The following is a 13,868-nucleotide window of genomic DNA, read 5'->3' on the forward strand; positions in this document are numbered from 1 at the left end:
ACATGAAAAATTACACGTTAAGACAAAAACCTTTTAAATTGTTGGTTTTTCTAATGTATAGCTCAAAAGTCGCTCCATTAACACCGAATTAATGCTTGAATTATTGGTAACTTAATGGGAAGAATATGAACAGACACATGTGAAAGCTTTTGTGCACTATTTCACCAAAATATACATGGAGGTCTCACTATACTTTTTTCTAACACACATGTTAAAAATTGTAGTTTACATAAAACGTTTCAAACACATATGTTAATATATATAATAAAACGTATCTAACACGCATGTTAGATATTTAAACATATGTTGTATACCAATGCACCCAGTCTAACCCACAAGTTAGAAAAATAACCAATTACAAAATTGGTTTTTAAACTGATGTTTTTTATGCACCATTTCTAACACGATTTTAGAAAACCGCTAATTACAACAATCATTTTATAATGAACGGTTTACTAAGAACCATTTCTAACACAGTTGTTAGATATAAAACCTCAATGGTTATCCAAAAAATTGTTTCTAACATTGTTGTTAGAATACTCACGATTACAAAAATCGTTTCTAAACCAAACATTTCGTTATGTAACACAATATTTTTTTTAAATATAAGATTGTACTCCAATCTTTTAAAATATCCAAAACAATGTTGTACTACACATGATATTATATCCCAAAATTATTTTTAAAAGTTTCAAAAAAAAAATTCAAAAACCTTTTATATCAATTCTTTCGTGAACCAAAAATCCTTATAAATAAGGTTTTAAAATTGTAGCAACAGTCTTACGAAATCTATTTTAAGATTGTAGAACGTGTGTCATAATATTATTTAAAATAATAAAATAAAGTAAGAAGCTAACGATACTCTCGTTAGTAATGGGAAACATCCTAGTACGATACCGTTTACAAAATTGAAAAAAAAACGGTTTTTCATATTCTAAAATTAATTAGAACCGGTGTCTTTAGTAGGTACTTTAATGGGTCTTCAAATAATATGTTCGTCTTGAGTTTTCATCACATTCTGTCTTCGACTAAGCTCGAATTACGTATTCTTGAACAATCTTTTATATAGTCTTCAACGAGATCTTGATCCACATCTTCTTGTATGACGAGTGCTTGAGCAGTGCCTCCTTCTTGTACGATCCGTTGCTACAAGAACGAACAAACTAATGTTGACGATCGTGGCTAAGGATTCGTGTTCAACACGGGTCCCTTAAAACAGATTCCGAGCCTCTACTAAAGAGCTCGTCTGTCTCCCAGGGTACAACAGCCGAAGCAGTATGTACTGTCGGGGAAGGCCACGCGCCCGATGCTACACCGGATAGTTTAATGTGTTAGAACTTGGAAATATGAAGATGAAGTTAGAGAGTACTCCTTTACAATATTTCTTGAAACAGAAATATACTAAGGTTTCTTTTTTATGATCATCATTTAGTTCAAAACTTCTCTTCTTTTTTCTTACTTTAAACAAGGCACAAAGCTTCTATTTATACATAATCATGAGGACTCATGAAGAAACTAACAATAAAGCTTACTTATGTATATTAATTGTAACTTACTTCTCATTATGGACATAATTAAGAGTAGTTTCACAAGATATACATGAAAAGTCATGCATTGATCTCACATTCATTAGAATATTTTCCAGCAAGATTTTATCAGGTATTTACACTATCAGTTTGTCCTCAAGGATTTGGGCATACAAGCCACATTCTCTGATGTTGTTCTTCATCTTTCTTAGTAGTGGTATTTACATGATCTCTTGCAACGTACTGGTCTAAGTAAGTGCGGACCCTTGTCTACTTATATCTTTCTCAGACGTCAACTATATATATATCCTGGTGTTCCGGTGTGTCTATGGATAATATCCATATAATTTATACATGAGCAATGTTGGTGTTTCACATTATCTAGTATTGACTTATCTAGAGATTGCTTATGCCACTTATGCGGTGGTAAAGTTTCTCAAAAAACCTACTGACCGCCATTGGATACATTAACTTCACCTTTACCCATGGATTGAGTATCCACAGATCTAGTCTTGCCAATATACTTATTTTGAAGCCAATTTGGTTGGGTGCCTGGCGATCACCTCTCCATCACATGCTACCGTGTTTTCCTTGTCTCCAACTTCATTAGTTGGAGTTCCAATAAGCAAGCATCCGGTCTATTACGGATGCCAAGTATCAGAATCTTGCTCGTGGTGTTGCAGAGCTTCAATGGATTGTGTCATTGATGTATAAGCTCTAGTTGTGAACCTACCCTTTGGTGTGACAACATTCATACTACTTATATGGCGGTTAATCCTATCTTTTATTAGCGTACCAAACATTTCAAGATCAATCCACATTTTATTCAGAATATAGTCCTCGCACAAAATCTCAATGTCCGGTATGTTCCAGCTGATGTTCAAATTGTTAGCCATTTTGACCAAGGGGACATTAACCGCTCGCTTTGATATACTTCTGTACGTACGTGCACGTGACTCCGACTGTTAATGTCTAGATTGAGGGGCATATAAGAACGATTATTTTAATTTAATTTTAAGAGTAACTATTGTGTTGGCTAATGTTCCCTTTCAAGTTTGTTCTAAACACCAATATGCAAAATGCAAAACGGTGTCATGAGTACGAAACTTCGGAAAAATGAAGTTAATTTAGTCATGAACTGAAAGACGAAACTTCTCCTGAGCCTTGAAAACAAACAAGTATATGTTGCAGAATCTAATTAGGCTTCTTAACGAGCTTGCTAAGCCGGTTTAATCTAAACATGAAAAAAATTACTGAATATTTGACAAGATGCTTTGAAGCAACTTCTTTATAGTTATTTAATTTCATACATCTTTAGTAAGAAAGTGTAATTTTTGTTAACTACCGGTACCATATCAAACCAACACCAATTGAACATAACTTGTATTTGTATTCGTTTATGTTTCAATTTCAAATATTTTTAATAACGGTACCAAACCGAAAAAAGCGATACCGTATTTGGTTTATATTGGTTTTGATATATTTGATGCACTGCCGTTACATAAAGAACCTCAAAAAGGGTAGGCAAGATGCTACTCAAAAGAACATAAACATACCATTCCTACTCTAGTCATCTAGACCTAACATTAACTAAACTAATTTGAATTCATTCATCTCAATTTGTCACTTTGTGTCTTCTCTTTTCTTACATTCCACCATTATTTATGCAAATTAAAATCCAACCTGCCTCTAGTCTACCTAAACCACTAATCTCACACACGTCACAATCGAGTCTAACTCAAAGTCAAGCATACTTTTCCTTTGCACGACTAAAATCATTCCTCAATTCAAATCACACCTTGCTTAATGGTCATCAAAATTCAATCTTTCCAAGAAACATAATAATTTCATTTCTTCTTACGAACTAATGAGGCTTCTGATACCATCTCACCCTTCTCTCACCATGGCCACCGGAACCCCTTCTGGGTTTTCTTCTCCGGCCAGTTTCCGAGATGGGTTTGACCGGAATAGTCCTCCGGCGCCGGAAATTGGCGGCGGTGATAAGGTTTTTGTGGCGGTTGGGAAGTCTGTTGAAAAGGCGGTATCTTTGTTTCATTGGACTTTTAGGAGGTTTAGAGATCGAGAGATTTGCATACTTCATGTTCATCAGCCTTCGCCCTTGATTCCAACACTTCGTGAGTTACTCTAATTGATTTGTAGATTCATAATTAGTTTCAGTTTTGGTATAAGTTGACCGGTAGCTAGGTCAAACCTGAAGTATCCAAACTCCAAATTGATATGATTGCAGCACATGTTAGATGGCAAATTTGATTTAAGTTGGTGTATATTGTAACATATAACAAAAACTTATCATTAGATTATAAAAAAAGTTCAGGAATTTGTTTTGATTTTGAGGTTGAAAATAGTCTGTTTGACTTCAAAAGTCAAAGTGAAGTTTTCCTTTGGAAGGTATATTTCATACTATAGTCAGTTAGTGCTTGTTAATGTTAATGTTTTACCAGCAAATGAGACATTGTAAGTTTGTAACCAAACATATAGCTTTCATAACAAAAAAAAAGTGTATTTTGCACAACACTTCATGGGTCAAAGAAATATATTATCTGCAAAAATCTTTAAAAGTTTATTAGAAACAGGTTTGACCAAGTGTAATCAGCCTTTTAATATCATGATCTTGAAGAGTAGTTAGATTGTTTAATCATTACAGATGAACATCTTGTGTCATCTCTAACCAATCAAGATATTTAAAGCGCACGAAAAGAACAAAAGACAAGATTAATTGACTTAAAATAACCAAAAAGCACTCCGGTCAACACACAGAAAGGTGATCTATGTTATCTTAGAACATAAAGAAAATCAAGTTGATCTTGTTAAATGAAACATAGTGAGGTCACAGAGACATGGAATGTTTCTTTGTTTTCTATTGAATAATTATGTTTGTATTTAGACGTAAGCAGAGTAGCTACACTAGCTAGACATGTATGTTTTGCCAGCTAAATGACAATAATGTGACAACTATACTGTATTAGTAACAATAATACAATATAATATTACTATTCTCAAGTTGGAGCAAAAGCAATAATAATCTCCAACTTTTAACAATAAAATTTATTTGCTATTTATGTAGTGGCGTTGTAAGAATGTCTCAAGTTGATGCTGAGTTATGATACAGGTAGATCCATGTAAGGTTGTGTTCCACAACATGGTCTTTAATTAAGTGACAATCAACTTCATTGTGTTTGGTTGTCTCATGGAAGACTTAATCTACTATGAGGATCTGGTTTTGCATCCTTATAAACCACACTTAGGGATCACATTAAGGACATACTTTCGTTCAGATAGAATGTAAAGAGATGGTTGCTTGTAAATCATAAAAATACTTGCTCAAATAGCTATATCAAATAGGAATTGAAGATGCCCCAAATTAGTAACCCTAAAATTGAACTAGCCCTGCTTGCGGTGCGCACATATGATGTATATATGTGTGAACCCTCGGGTGGGCAAAAGTGAAATTGCACTAATTTTGACGTTATTTTACTAATCACGTGAAAATAACGTTAAAAGTGACGGACGGTTAATCAGGCATCATGTAGTGGCATTGATAGCTGAAAGATAAGGGTACATGCACCGATCAGCCGGTGTCCCGATGATTGAGTGCTATGTGCCTTATGTCCAAGGCTTGATGCAAAACTACTATCGAGCCGGGGGTCTCACCGGAAGCAGCCTCTCTATCCCTATGGGGTAGAGGTAAGGCTGCCTACATCTTACCCTCCTTAGACCCTACCATAGCTTTGCTATTGGTGGGATATACTGAGTACGATGATGATGATGATGATGATGATGATGAAAATTGAGACCATAGGAGTTGTTCTGATTATGAAACCCTAAGGCTATCATCTCGAGTGATGATAATGCCGTATTGTCGTCCACATAGACTACAAGAATGATTTGTCGCTTTGGGTGATTTCTAAAGAATACCAAATCATCTTGGGATCCACAAGTCATGCAAAAGTCTCTTAAGAATGTCAGGAAGTCATTCAAATCATGCTCTAGGAGACTGGTTGAGACCATATAATGAGTGTGTTTATAGCATCCAGCCCCTCGTATCACCAATGACTTTCTAGGAGGTCACCCATTTTGGTACTACTCTAACCTTTGCACGCTTGACTGTGGAGTTTTCATCTTCTTCTCAGCCAATGCCCAAAACGCGTTAGTGATATTTGAGGCAGGACATTTCTTATGAATCAAGAATCTCTCCGGTCCACGGCCGATGTAGGATTTGCGTAGGTTGATACAGTGTCAGCCAGCATAATTTAGATGTCCAATCCTCAAGGATGCCATTTAGGATGGCAGTCTTGACATCTAACTGATGGTGGTGAAAGGGTGGACCGGTGCTACTACGGATTAACTATCCGGTGAGGTTCAGGCCACCATGGCTCTGATACCATGCAGTCAGATAGGGATGTATATTTTCGTGTCTTCAATTGCATGGGTAACGAATTAACGTGTCTTTATACCAAAGCAAAATAGCTATAGTTACACCTAGAAATCTGCTATAATAGCTAAATGACAACTATATAATACTCTTAATGCACATATTATATGATTTATGGTTTCTAAATGCAGTGGGAAAACTACCAGCAACTCAAGCAAACCCTGATGTTGTGTCTGCATATAGAAGAGAGGAGAGAGACGAGATGGAGAAGCTTCTACTTGAATACATGAACCGTTGCTTTCGTTCAAAGGTATATTTTCAACCGTTCAATAGATCATCTGTTTTTGACTTCTGAAAAGTGAAAGGTAACATATTAGTAATATTATATTGGCAAACTTTTGTGTGTAGGTTAAAGCATACGTTGTGACTACGGAAAACGGTCAAGTCCGTAAAGGAATTATGGACTTGGTTAACAAATATCGAGTGCAGAAGCTTGTTATGGGAGCCGCCCCGGAAAAGTAAGCATTCTATTATTTTTAAAAATCTTTGAAAACAAAAGTAACAGAAAAGTATTGTATTCAGTTGGATGAAGGTGAAGAAAAACTCGAGCAAATCAAGGTATGCTGCCAAAAACGCTCCTCCATTTTGTCAAATATGGTTGGTCAACAAAGGTCAACTTCTATTCACCCGAGAACCAGCTATTGACTATGATCTGCCATCATCAATCCATCAAGATTTCAGCGCGTTAAGGTCACAATCGTTACATCATCCAACCATTGAAAGGGAAGTACAGCAAGTTTACCACCATTCCAGCTCAAGCACAAGTTTTGTTCCAGGAATTACAAGCATGACAAGGAGTTTACAGTCGAACACTTCTTCAGAATCCGGGTATTCATCTGACCATGATCTAAAAGTTGAAGAAGAAAGCTTATGCAAACAGCTTGAAGAAGTCAACTTGGAAGTTGAAGCAACCAAGAATGAAGCGTTTCAAGAGCTCTTAAAGCGGAAAAGATTAGAATCACACGCTTTGGAGGCGAACAACAAGGTGGGATATCATATTTTATATTTGTTTGACTCCTGAAGTCAAACAAACTACTCTTCAAATTCCGATATGAAACAAGTTAAGTCAACAGTTTCCATAAAAGAAATGACAAGTGTAAATCTCACAAAATATTTCTGATGGAAAAATGTTGAATTAAGTTTACATAGCAAGTTTTAACAAGATTTTGGATTTGAAATGTAATATATTTGACTTCAGAAGTCAGCCTTTCCTTTGACTCTATCAGGTGAAGGCCTATGAATCCGTCATGGGGAGTCAAATGCATACCATTTATTTGACTCCTGAAGTCAACAAACTCTTCTTCAAGTTTCAATATGAAACGATATAGTCAACTGTTTTCAAATAAGAAATGACAAGTGTAAATCTCACATATGTTAAAAGGTAATTGATTTGACTTCACAACTCAACTTTTTCTTTGACTTCGTTAGGTGAAGGCCTATGAATCCACTCATGCTCAAGAAGTCGAGTTAAGAAAAGCATCCGAGGAAAAACTAAACGCTGCAAGACAAGAAAATGAGCAACTCATGGAACAAAAGGAATCAACATTAAAAGAATTGCATAAGTTGATGACAAACATAGCAATCTTAGAGAATCAAGTACACGAAGCAAACCGTAGACGTGAAGAATCATGTGAAGAACTTAAACTTATCGAAGCATCTGTTGCAACTTTGAAGATTGAAAAACTAACAGTTCAAAGACAACGGTTTGAAGCTGAAAACTGGCTCGACAGGTGGAAGGTTCGGGGACAAGTGGGAAGCGTATCGTGTACAACTTTGAGATTAACCGAGTTTTCATTGGTGGATTTGGAAACTGCAACGTGTGGGTTCTCGGAGAGCTTCAAGATCGGGTATGAAAGTTATGGCTGTTCTTTGTATAAAGGCGAAATGCTGAATAGAACAGTCATGATAAAGAAACTGCATACAAATAATTTGCAAGCTCAACAAGAGTTCCAAGAAGAGGTTAATCTCTCTCTCTCTCTCTCTCTCTCTCTCTCTCTCTCTGTGACACACACACGCACGCATGTAGGAGTGTGCACGGGTCGATTTTGGACTCAAAACCGGACCATAAACTGAAAATTCGATTTTTGGGTTTTTGCAAACCGTTTAGTTTCAGTGATTGGTTTTCACAACAAGTTGCCATTTGGGCTTGAAATTTTTGGGCCAAAAAAATAGACTCGTAATAATGAATTTGGGCCTAAAACTTTGGTTTTAAATTTTTTTGTTAATCTACACCATTTTTTAATTTTTTTATAAATTACTTAACATTTACAAATAAAAATTTCCATCCAATAATTCAATAATAAATGTCGGTTTTTATGTGTTTGGTTTCGATTTTTTTTTGTTTTGTCATTTGTGCTTGAAAATTTTGGTCCAAAAAGAAAAATGACCCAAAATAATGAATTCGGGCCAAGAATTTGGTTTAAAATTTTTTTGTTAATTAGTGATTAATTGATTGGGTTCGGTTAATTTAGCTCCGTTATGTCAGTTATTTCTGTTACAAACCAAGTTCTGTTTGCATCACACAGGTTCAGCTGGTTGGGAAACTACAACATAGGCATATACTAAGTTTAATTGGTGTATGTCATGAAGCTCAAGCGCTTGTTTACGAGTACACACCAATGACCCTCGAGAGTCACTTTTCTCATAAACTCAACTCTATTTCCACATCCTGGAAAACCCAAACCCGAATCATATCCGAAATTGCAAACGCCCTTTTGTTCTTGCACGGTACCAGACCCGAAAAGCTGCTGCATGGGAATTTAAGCCCGGAAAACATTGTTCTCGATTCTGAACTCTGCAGTAAACTATGCAATTTCCGAGTCTCCAAACTGGTCAACGAGGAAACGTTTCGGTGTCGTAGCTTTCGTCAGTATTCTAAACCGTCTTCTAATGGAGCGTTTTTGTTTACGGATCCCGATTTTCTTCAAACGGGAGATTTGACAGCTAAATCTGATGTTTACTCTTTTGGGATGATTATTTTGTGGTTAATCACGGGTAGTCGGTCAGCTGGGTTAGCTAATGAAGTGAGAAAAGCAGTTTCAGGTTGTGATTTGGTCTCGATTTTGGATGTGTCAGCTGGCGAGTGGCCCGGTTTTGTGTCTAAGTGGTTAGCTGATTTGGGTTTGCGATGCTGTGAGTTGAACTCCAAAGACCGGCCCGTGATCTCCATGGTTATGGTTAAAGAACTTGAGCAGTTGTCTGTGCTTGAAGACCGCCGGGTGCCGTCTTCTTTCCTGTGCCCCATTCTAAAGGTGATTTTGGAGTGCCACTTTTTAGGAAATTATAAAAATAGGAATTTGATGTGATAAATCAAATAGAGGCCAAATAAGCACAGCTGGCTAAGAAGGCGGAAATTTAGCCGGCACAAAAATCTTTAAAAGTTACAATGGGGTTCATAATATAAACCATAACGGCATAACAAGTGCACAACGACGGCTGAATTGTCCCCCGCTTAGAAAAAACTGGCTGAAATCTAGCCGGCACTTTTAGGCGGCGGCGGCTTGATTTCAGCCGGCGCTTTACACTTGTTTTGCTATTATTGGTTTATTTTGTGGACCCCTATTGTACTTTTCAAAGATTTTTTTGCCGGCTAAATTTCACCTTTCTTAGTCAGACGTGCTTATTTGGCCTTATTTGGTTAGTTAGTTTGGAGGGTTTGGATCAAATACAAATGAAATTAACGTGCTAAATGTGAGAATCAAGTAGAGTAATTATATATACAAGTAGAGTAATTATGAAATTACATCATAGAGTAACGTAATTACTCTATGATGTAATTACATAATTACTCTACTTGTATATATAATTACTCTACTTGATTCTCACGTTTAGCACGTTAATTTCATTTGTACGTTAACCCTCCCCTAGTTTTGGATATGCCTATTTTATAAATGCTAAAAATCAATGACTACTTTGATAACATGTTAGATCAAAATGTCAATTTTAGTAATTTTCCCCACCTTTTATGCACTTACAACAAATGGAGTAGGTTTAATGGTTCGATTGTTTTTTTTTTACAGGAAATCATGCATGATCCGCAGTTGGCGGCAGACGGTTTCACGTACGAAGGTGAAGCGTTGCGTGGGTGGTTGAAAAACGGACGTGAAACTTCTCCAATGACAAACTTACAGCTTGACCATTTGGATCTTACTCCGAATCATAATATTCGGGCTGCGATTCAAGACTGGTTGTGTAATCCTTGAGTCTATAGTGTACTTTGCGGTTTGTCAGCTGTACCGTTGAGAATGTTGAACATAGTAGATATATAATAGATGAAGAAATGGTTCGTCTGTTGACTAATGGCAATGTATCAATGAGCTCAAAACATATTTGTACATTGTAAGAAACAAGATATCTTCAATATCATCATGTGTATAATTAAAAATGGTGAAAATGAATGAATGAATTTTATGCATACCAAGTAAATGAAATTTTGTATTTACCAGAAATCTTACTTCTTTGATATATTACATTGTCCAGAAACTTCAAATTTAATCATGTAACCAAAAAATATACCCAAATCTTTTAGTGATGAATAACTTCATGTTTTCATGTTTTAATTTACCATAAAAAACTTAGACCATCATGTATTAAGGTTATTGACTATCACCGGAGTTGTTATCTTGGTAGAATCATTCGAGAGAACTGAGAAGTTGCGTACGGTTTTGGACTTTATAATGTGTTGAGCGTGAACTTTTTATTTAAATTTGCCAAAAAAAAAATATTAATTTTGGATTGTGGTTGAAATAAAGACTAAATTTGTTATTTGCAAGAAAGAATAAAAATACTATTTAAGTATTGTAAGAGTTGAAATAAACTGATCTGTATTACAATCAATGACTTCAAAGATTTGGATCTCATATGAAAATAATATTAAGATCTTGAAACCGAGCAAATCAAACAAAATATGATTGCTTTATTCTAATTTGGCTCCATGTCTTTTGCATTATTTGATCTGGCTCCAACCTTTTTGCATGTTTAATATCAGTTAGCACTTATATATGCTTAAAATAAACAATTTAATGTTAACTTTATTTGTATGTGAATAGATGCTCTATATGTGATATTAATTTCTTTATGAAGAAAAGTTTATATTGTTTACTCAAGGGTTGGAAGTGGTTTTGTTTTTCTCTTAGATTTTTGTAGTTTTAAATTAGTTTATATACTTTTATAGGGGCCCTTGAAAACATTATAAAAACAAGGAACAAAGGAACACTATAGGACCATCCAAAGTTTTAGATATGATCGAAGGCCACCACAACAAATATTTTCTAGTTAGTTTTGAGTTTTAATAAATTAGATATAACGATTTAAATATTAATATTAAGAAAAACGAAAATATAACGAGCCTTTTATATTTAGTAAAAGGTTGATGTGATAAATCAAGTCTAAAAAAACTTAGAAATTTGGAGTGGGAGATATACGTATTCAACTTAATACAAGTTAAGAGAATCAACAACTAGACTCGAACATGGGTATTTAATCTTTAAATATGCCTCAAGATATATATCCTCTTTGAAATTCAGCTTGTAGCATGAATAAGTTCAAGTTTCAAGCTAAAAATATAGATAGTCTTGCTCACTAGCTTCTGTTAGGGATTCGGGTATTGCAAAACACACACAAACACAATAATACTACAAGAGAAAATATAAACGAAGATGACACGCGAGATTTACGTGGTTTAGTCGACTGACCTACGTCCACGGGCTGCAACCAGGATACTTTTCTTATTGCCTCTACCTCACTCATGATAAGGATGTTACAAGTACAATGAATATATAGAGAACATACTAGGGTTTACAACTTACTACCCAAGAAATCTAATAATGGGCTTTAATTAAATAAACGGGCCAGATCTGCCACTAGTCTTCAATTTAATTAATCTGCCACAAAATATGTCTTCTAACCCGGGCCCAATAAGGCCTCCATAAACCCAACAATCTCCCACTTGGAGGCTTGATAATCTTCAACTGCCTATCGATGATCGCTTGTACCTCTTGCATCTTCCTCGTCTTCCTGGTTGCATCTGTCTTCTAATCAGTTAACCTGAAGGTTCGTTGAAGCTCCCCCAAGCTCCAACACCTCAGTCATGGCTACAACTGCCACTAACTCGTCCTCTGTCCCTACCGGCTCCCACTTACACGGACTGCCGGATCCTGGAATACCCTGAGAACAAACAACACTCTCCATATTAAGCAGGTAATCTTCCGGAGAGACTAACTGCTGAAACATTGGTTCTCTTAACCCACTGTCTAGTAACTCTGGCTAAAGCTTTGACTGGTCGACTGCCAATGCTCCCACCACCACGAAAACTCTTGACTGGTTTCTCTGAACCTTTTCTAGCGCGCTCAACCTGAATCTGACCTATGGCTCTGGGTTTATCTCCTGCGAAACAAACCTTCTTCTGCCCACTAGACTCTGTGAACCGGACTTTGGTCTTTTTCTGAACTGGGTTGGTCACTCCCTCAGACGATAAATTGACCATATACAATGAACCCTTCTTTCTTCCTCGAGCTATGACAAGATTTCCCTTAACAACTTTCCACTTGATTCCCAAATTTAACCTCATGTCCCCGTTCATCCAACTGCCCAACAGAAATCAACTTTTTCTTTAAGCTTGGAATCACTCTGACATCCTTCAAGGTCCATGAACCGGCTGAAGTAACTAAATTCATGTCACCCATGCCCGTAACATCAAGAGCATCATTGTTCGCCAGTCTAACCTTACCGGAATCACCTTCCTTCAACTTCTGTAATGCTTCACTGCTGTGGGTAGCATGAAATGAAGCACCAAAATCCATGACCCAGGAATCAACATTATCCTCAACACTAAGAACTAAAGCCTCGTCCTCTGAGTATTCTTCTGCTATGTTTGACTTCTTTCTTTTCATTCTTATCATTCGGACACTGATTCCTAAAGTGTCCCACCTCGTTGCAGTTCCAACATACCACATCCTTCCGAGTCCTAGACTGACTCCTTTTCCTGTTCCTGCTCCCACTACCTCTGTTATTTTTCCTTCCTTTTCCGACATGCATTAAATCACCCGATGATTCACCTGAATTTCTTCGCCTGACATCTTCGCCTAAAATAAGATCCCGAATCCCATCAAAAGTGAACTCACTGGTAGAACTAGTAATCATTGTAATAGTTCCCGACCAGCTATCAGGCAAGGACGATAACAGTAGTAGAGCTTGAACCTCATCCTCGAATTTGATACTAACTGACAAGATCTTGACAAAATCGAGTTAAAGTTGTTGATGTGTACTATAACTGAACTTCCTTCTTTCATCTTCGTATTCACCAATTCACGAATCGGGAAAACCTTATTAGCTGCCGAAGGCTTCTTGTACATATTAGAAAAAGCATTCATTATCCCACGCGCCGTGGTTTCCTTTAAGATGTTGAATGCAACATCCTTCGATAACGACAATCTAATAGTTGCCTTGGCTTTCTTATCTAAAGTTTCCCACTCATCCGGTTGTATCTTCTATGGTCTTTCACCCAATACCATGTCTAAACCTTTCTGAACAAGTAAATCCTCTATTTGCATTTTCCACCAACCAAAATCTCTACCATCAAACTTCTCAATCTGAAGTTTCCCGTTCTCCGCCATTAACTCAAACTAAGAATTTCCGACTTTGGATCTAGGTAACAATATCAAGAAAAATAATCTCAGACAAACAAGATAACCCCCGAAAATCACCACAAAACCACTCTGCTAAACTGCCCGACAAATACATCAAAAACAGATAACCAAACCCGCTGCAAACTCACCAACCAACCCCAAACCTAATCAATAATCAAAAACTAAAACGAATTGAGAAAACGCGAACCTGATTCTCCAGCTTCTTTCTGATCAAAAATGGCAAAAGGATTTTCCTTTGCTTTG

At 36.4% G+C, this 13,868-nt stretch overlaps 1 protein-coding gene across 1 annotated transcript; it reads left to right on the forward strand.

The window, feature by feature from the left end:
* Positions 1–3,223: 3,223 nt before the first annotated feature.
* On the forward strand, positions 3,224–10,212 carry LOC143619828 (U-box domain-containing protein 33-like). The gene is made up of 7 exons (XM_077091669.1): positions 3,224–3,661; positions 6,111–6,229; positions 6,328–6,437; positions 6,502–6,964; positions 7,408–7,938; positions 8,505–9,230; positions 9,999–10,212. The coding sequence occupies exons 1-7, from the start codon at positions 3,394–3,396 to the stop codon at positions 10,179–10,181; spliced, it is 2,400 nt and encodes a 799-aa protein (XP_076947784.1). The 5' UTR covers positions 3,224–3,393; the 3' UTR covers positions 10,182–10,212.
* Positions 10,213–13,868: the final 3,656 nt, after the last annotated feature.

Source organism: Bidens hawaiensis, unplaced genomic scaffold (assembly GCF_021521415.1).
Source record: "Bidens hawaiensis isolate Kalapana, Puna unplaced genomic scaffold, B.hawaiensis_p1.1 tig00002507_1, whole genome shotgun sequence".
Taxonomy (NCBI): Eukaryota; Viridiplantae; Streptophyta; class Magnoliopsida; order Asterales; family Asteraceae; genus Bidens; species Bidens hawaiensis.

Excerpts from the sequence above, each read along its gene's own strand:
- LOC143619828 (XM_077091669.1), top strand. The coding sequence starts at position 3,394 with ATGAGGCTTCTGATACCATCTCACCCTTCTCTCACCATGGCCACCGGA. Across the intron at positions 3,662-6,110 it reads GCCCTTGATTCCAACACTTC|TGGGAAAACTACCAGCAACT; the intron begins GTGAGTTACTCT and ends TTCTAAATGCAG. Across the intron at positions 6,965-7,407 it reads CTTTGGAGGCGAACAACAAG|GTGAAGGCCTATGAATCCAC; the intron begins GTGGGATATCAT and ends TGACTTCGTTAG.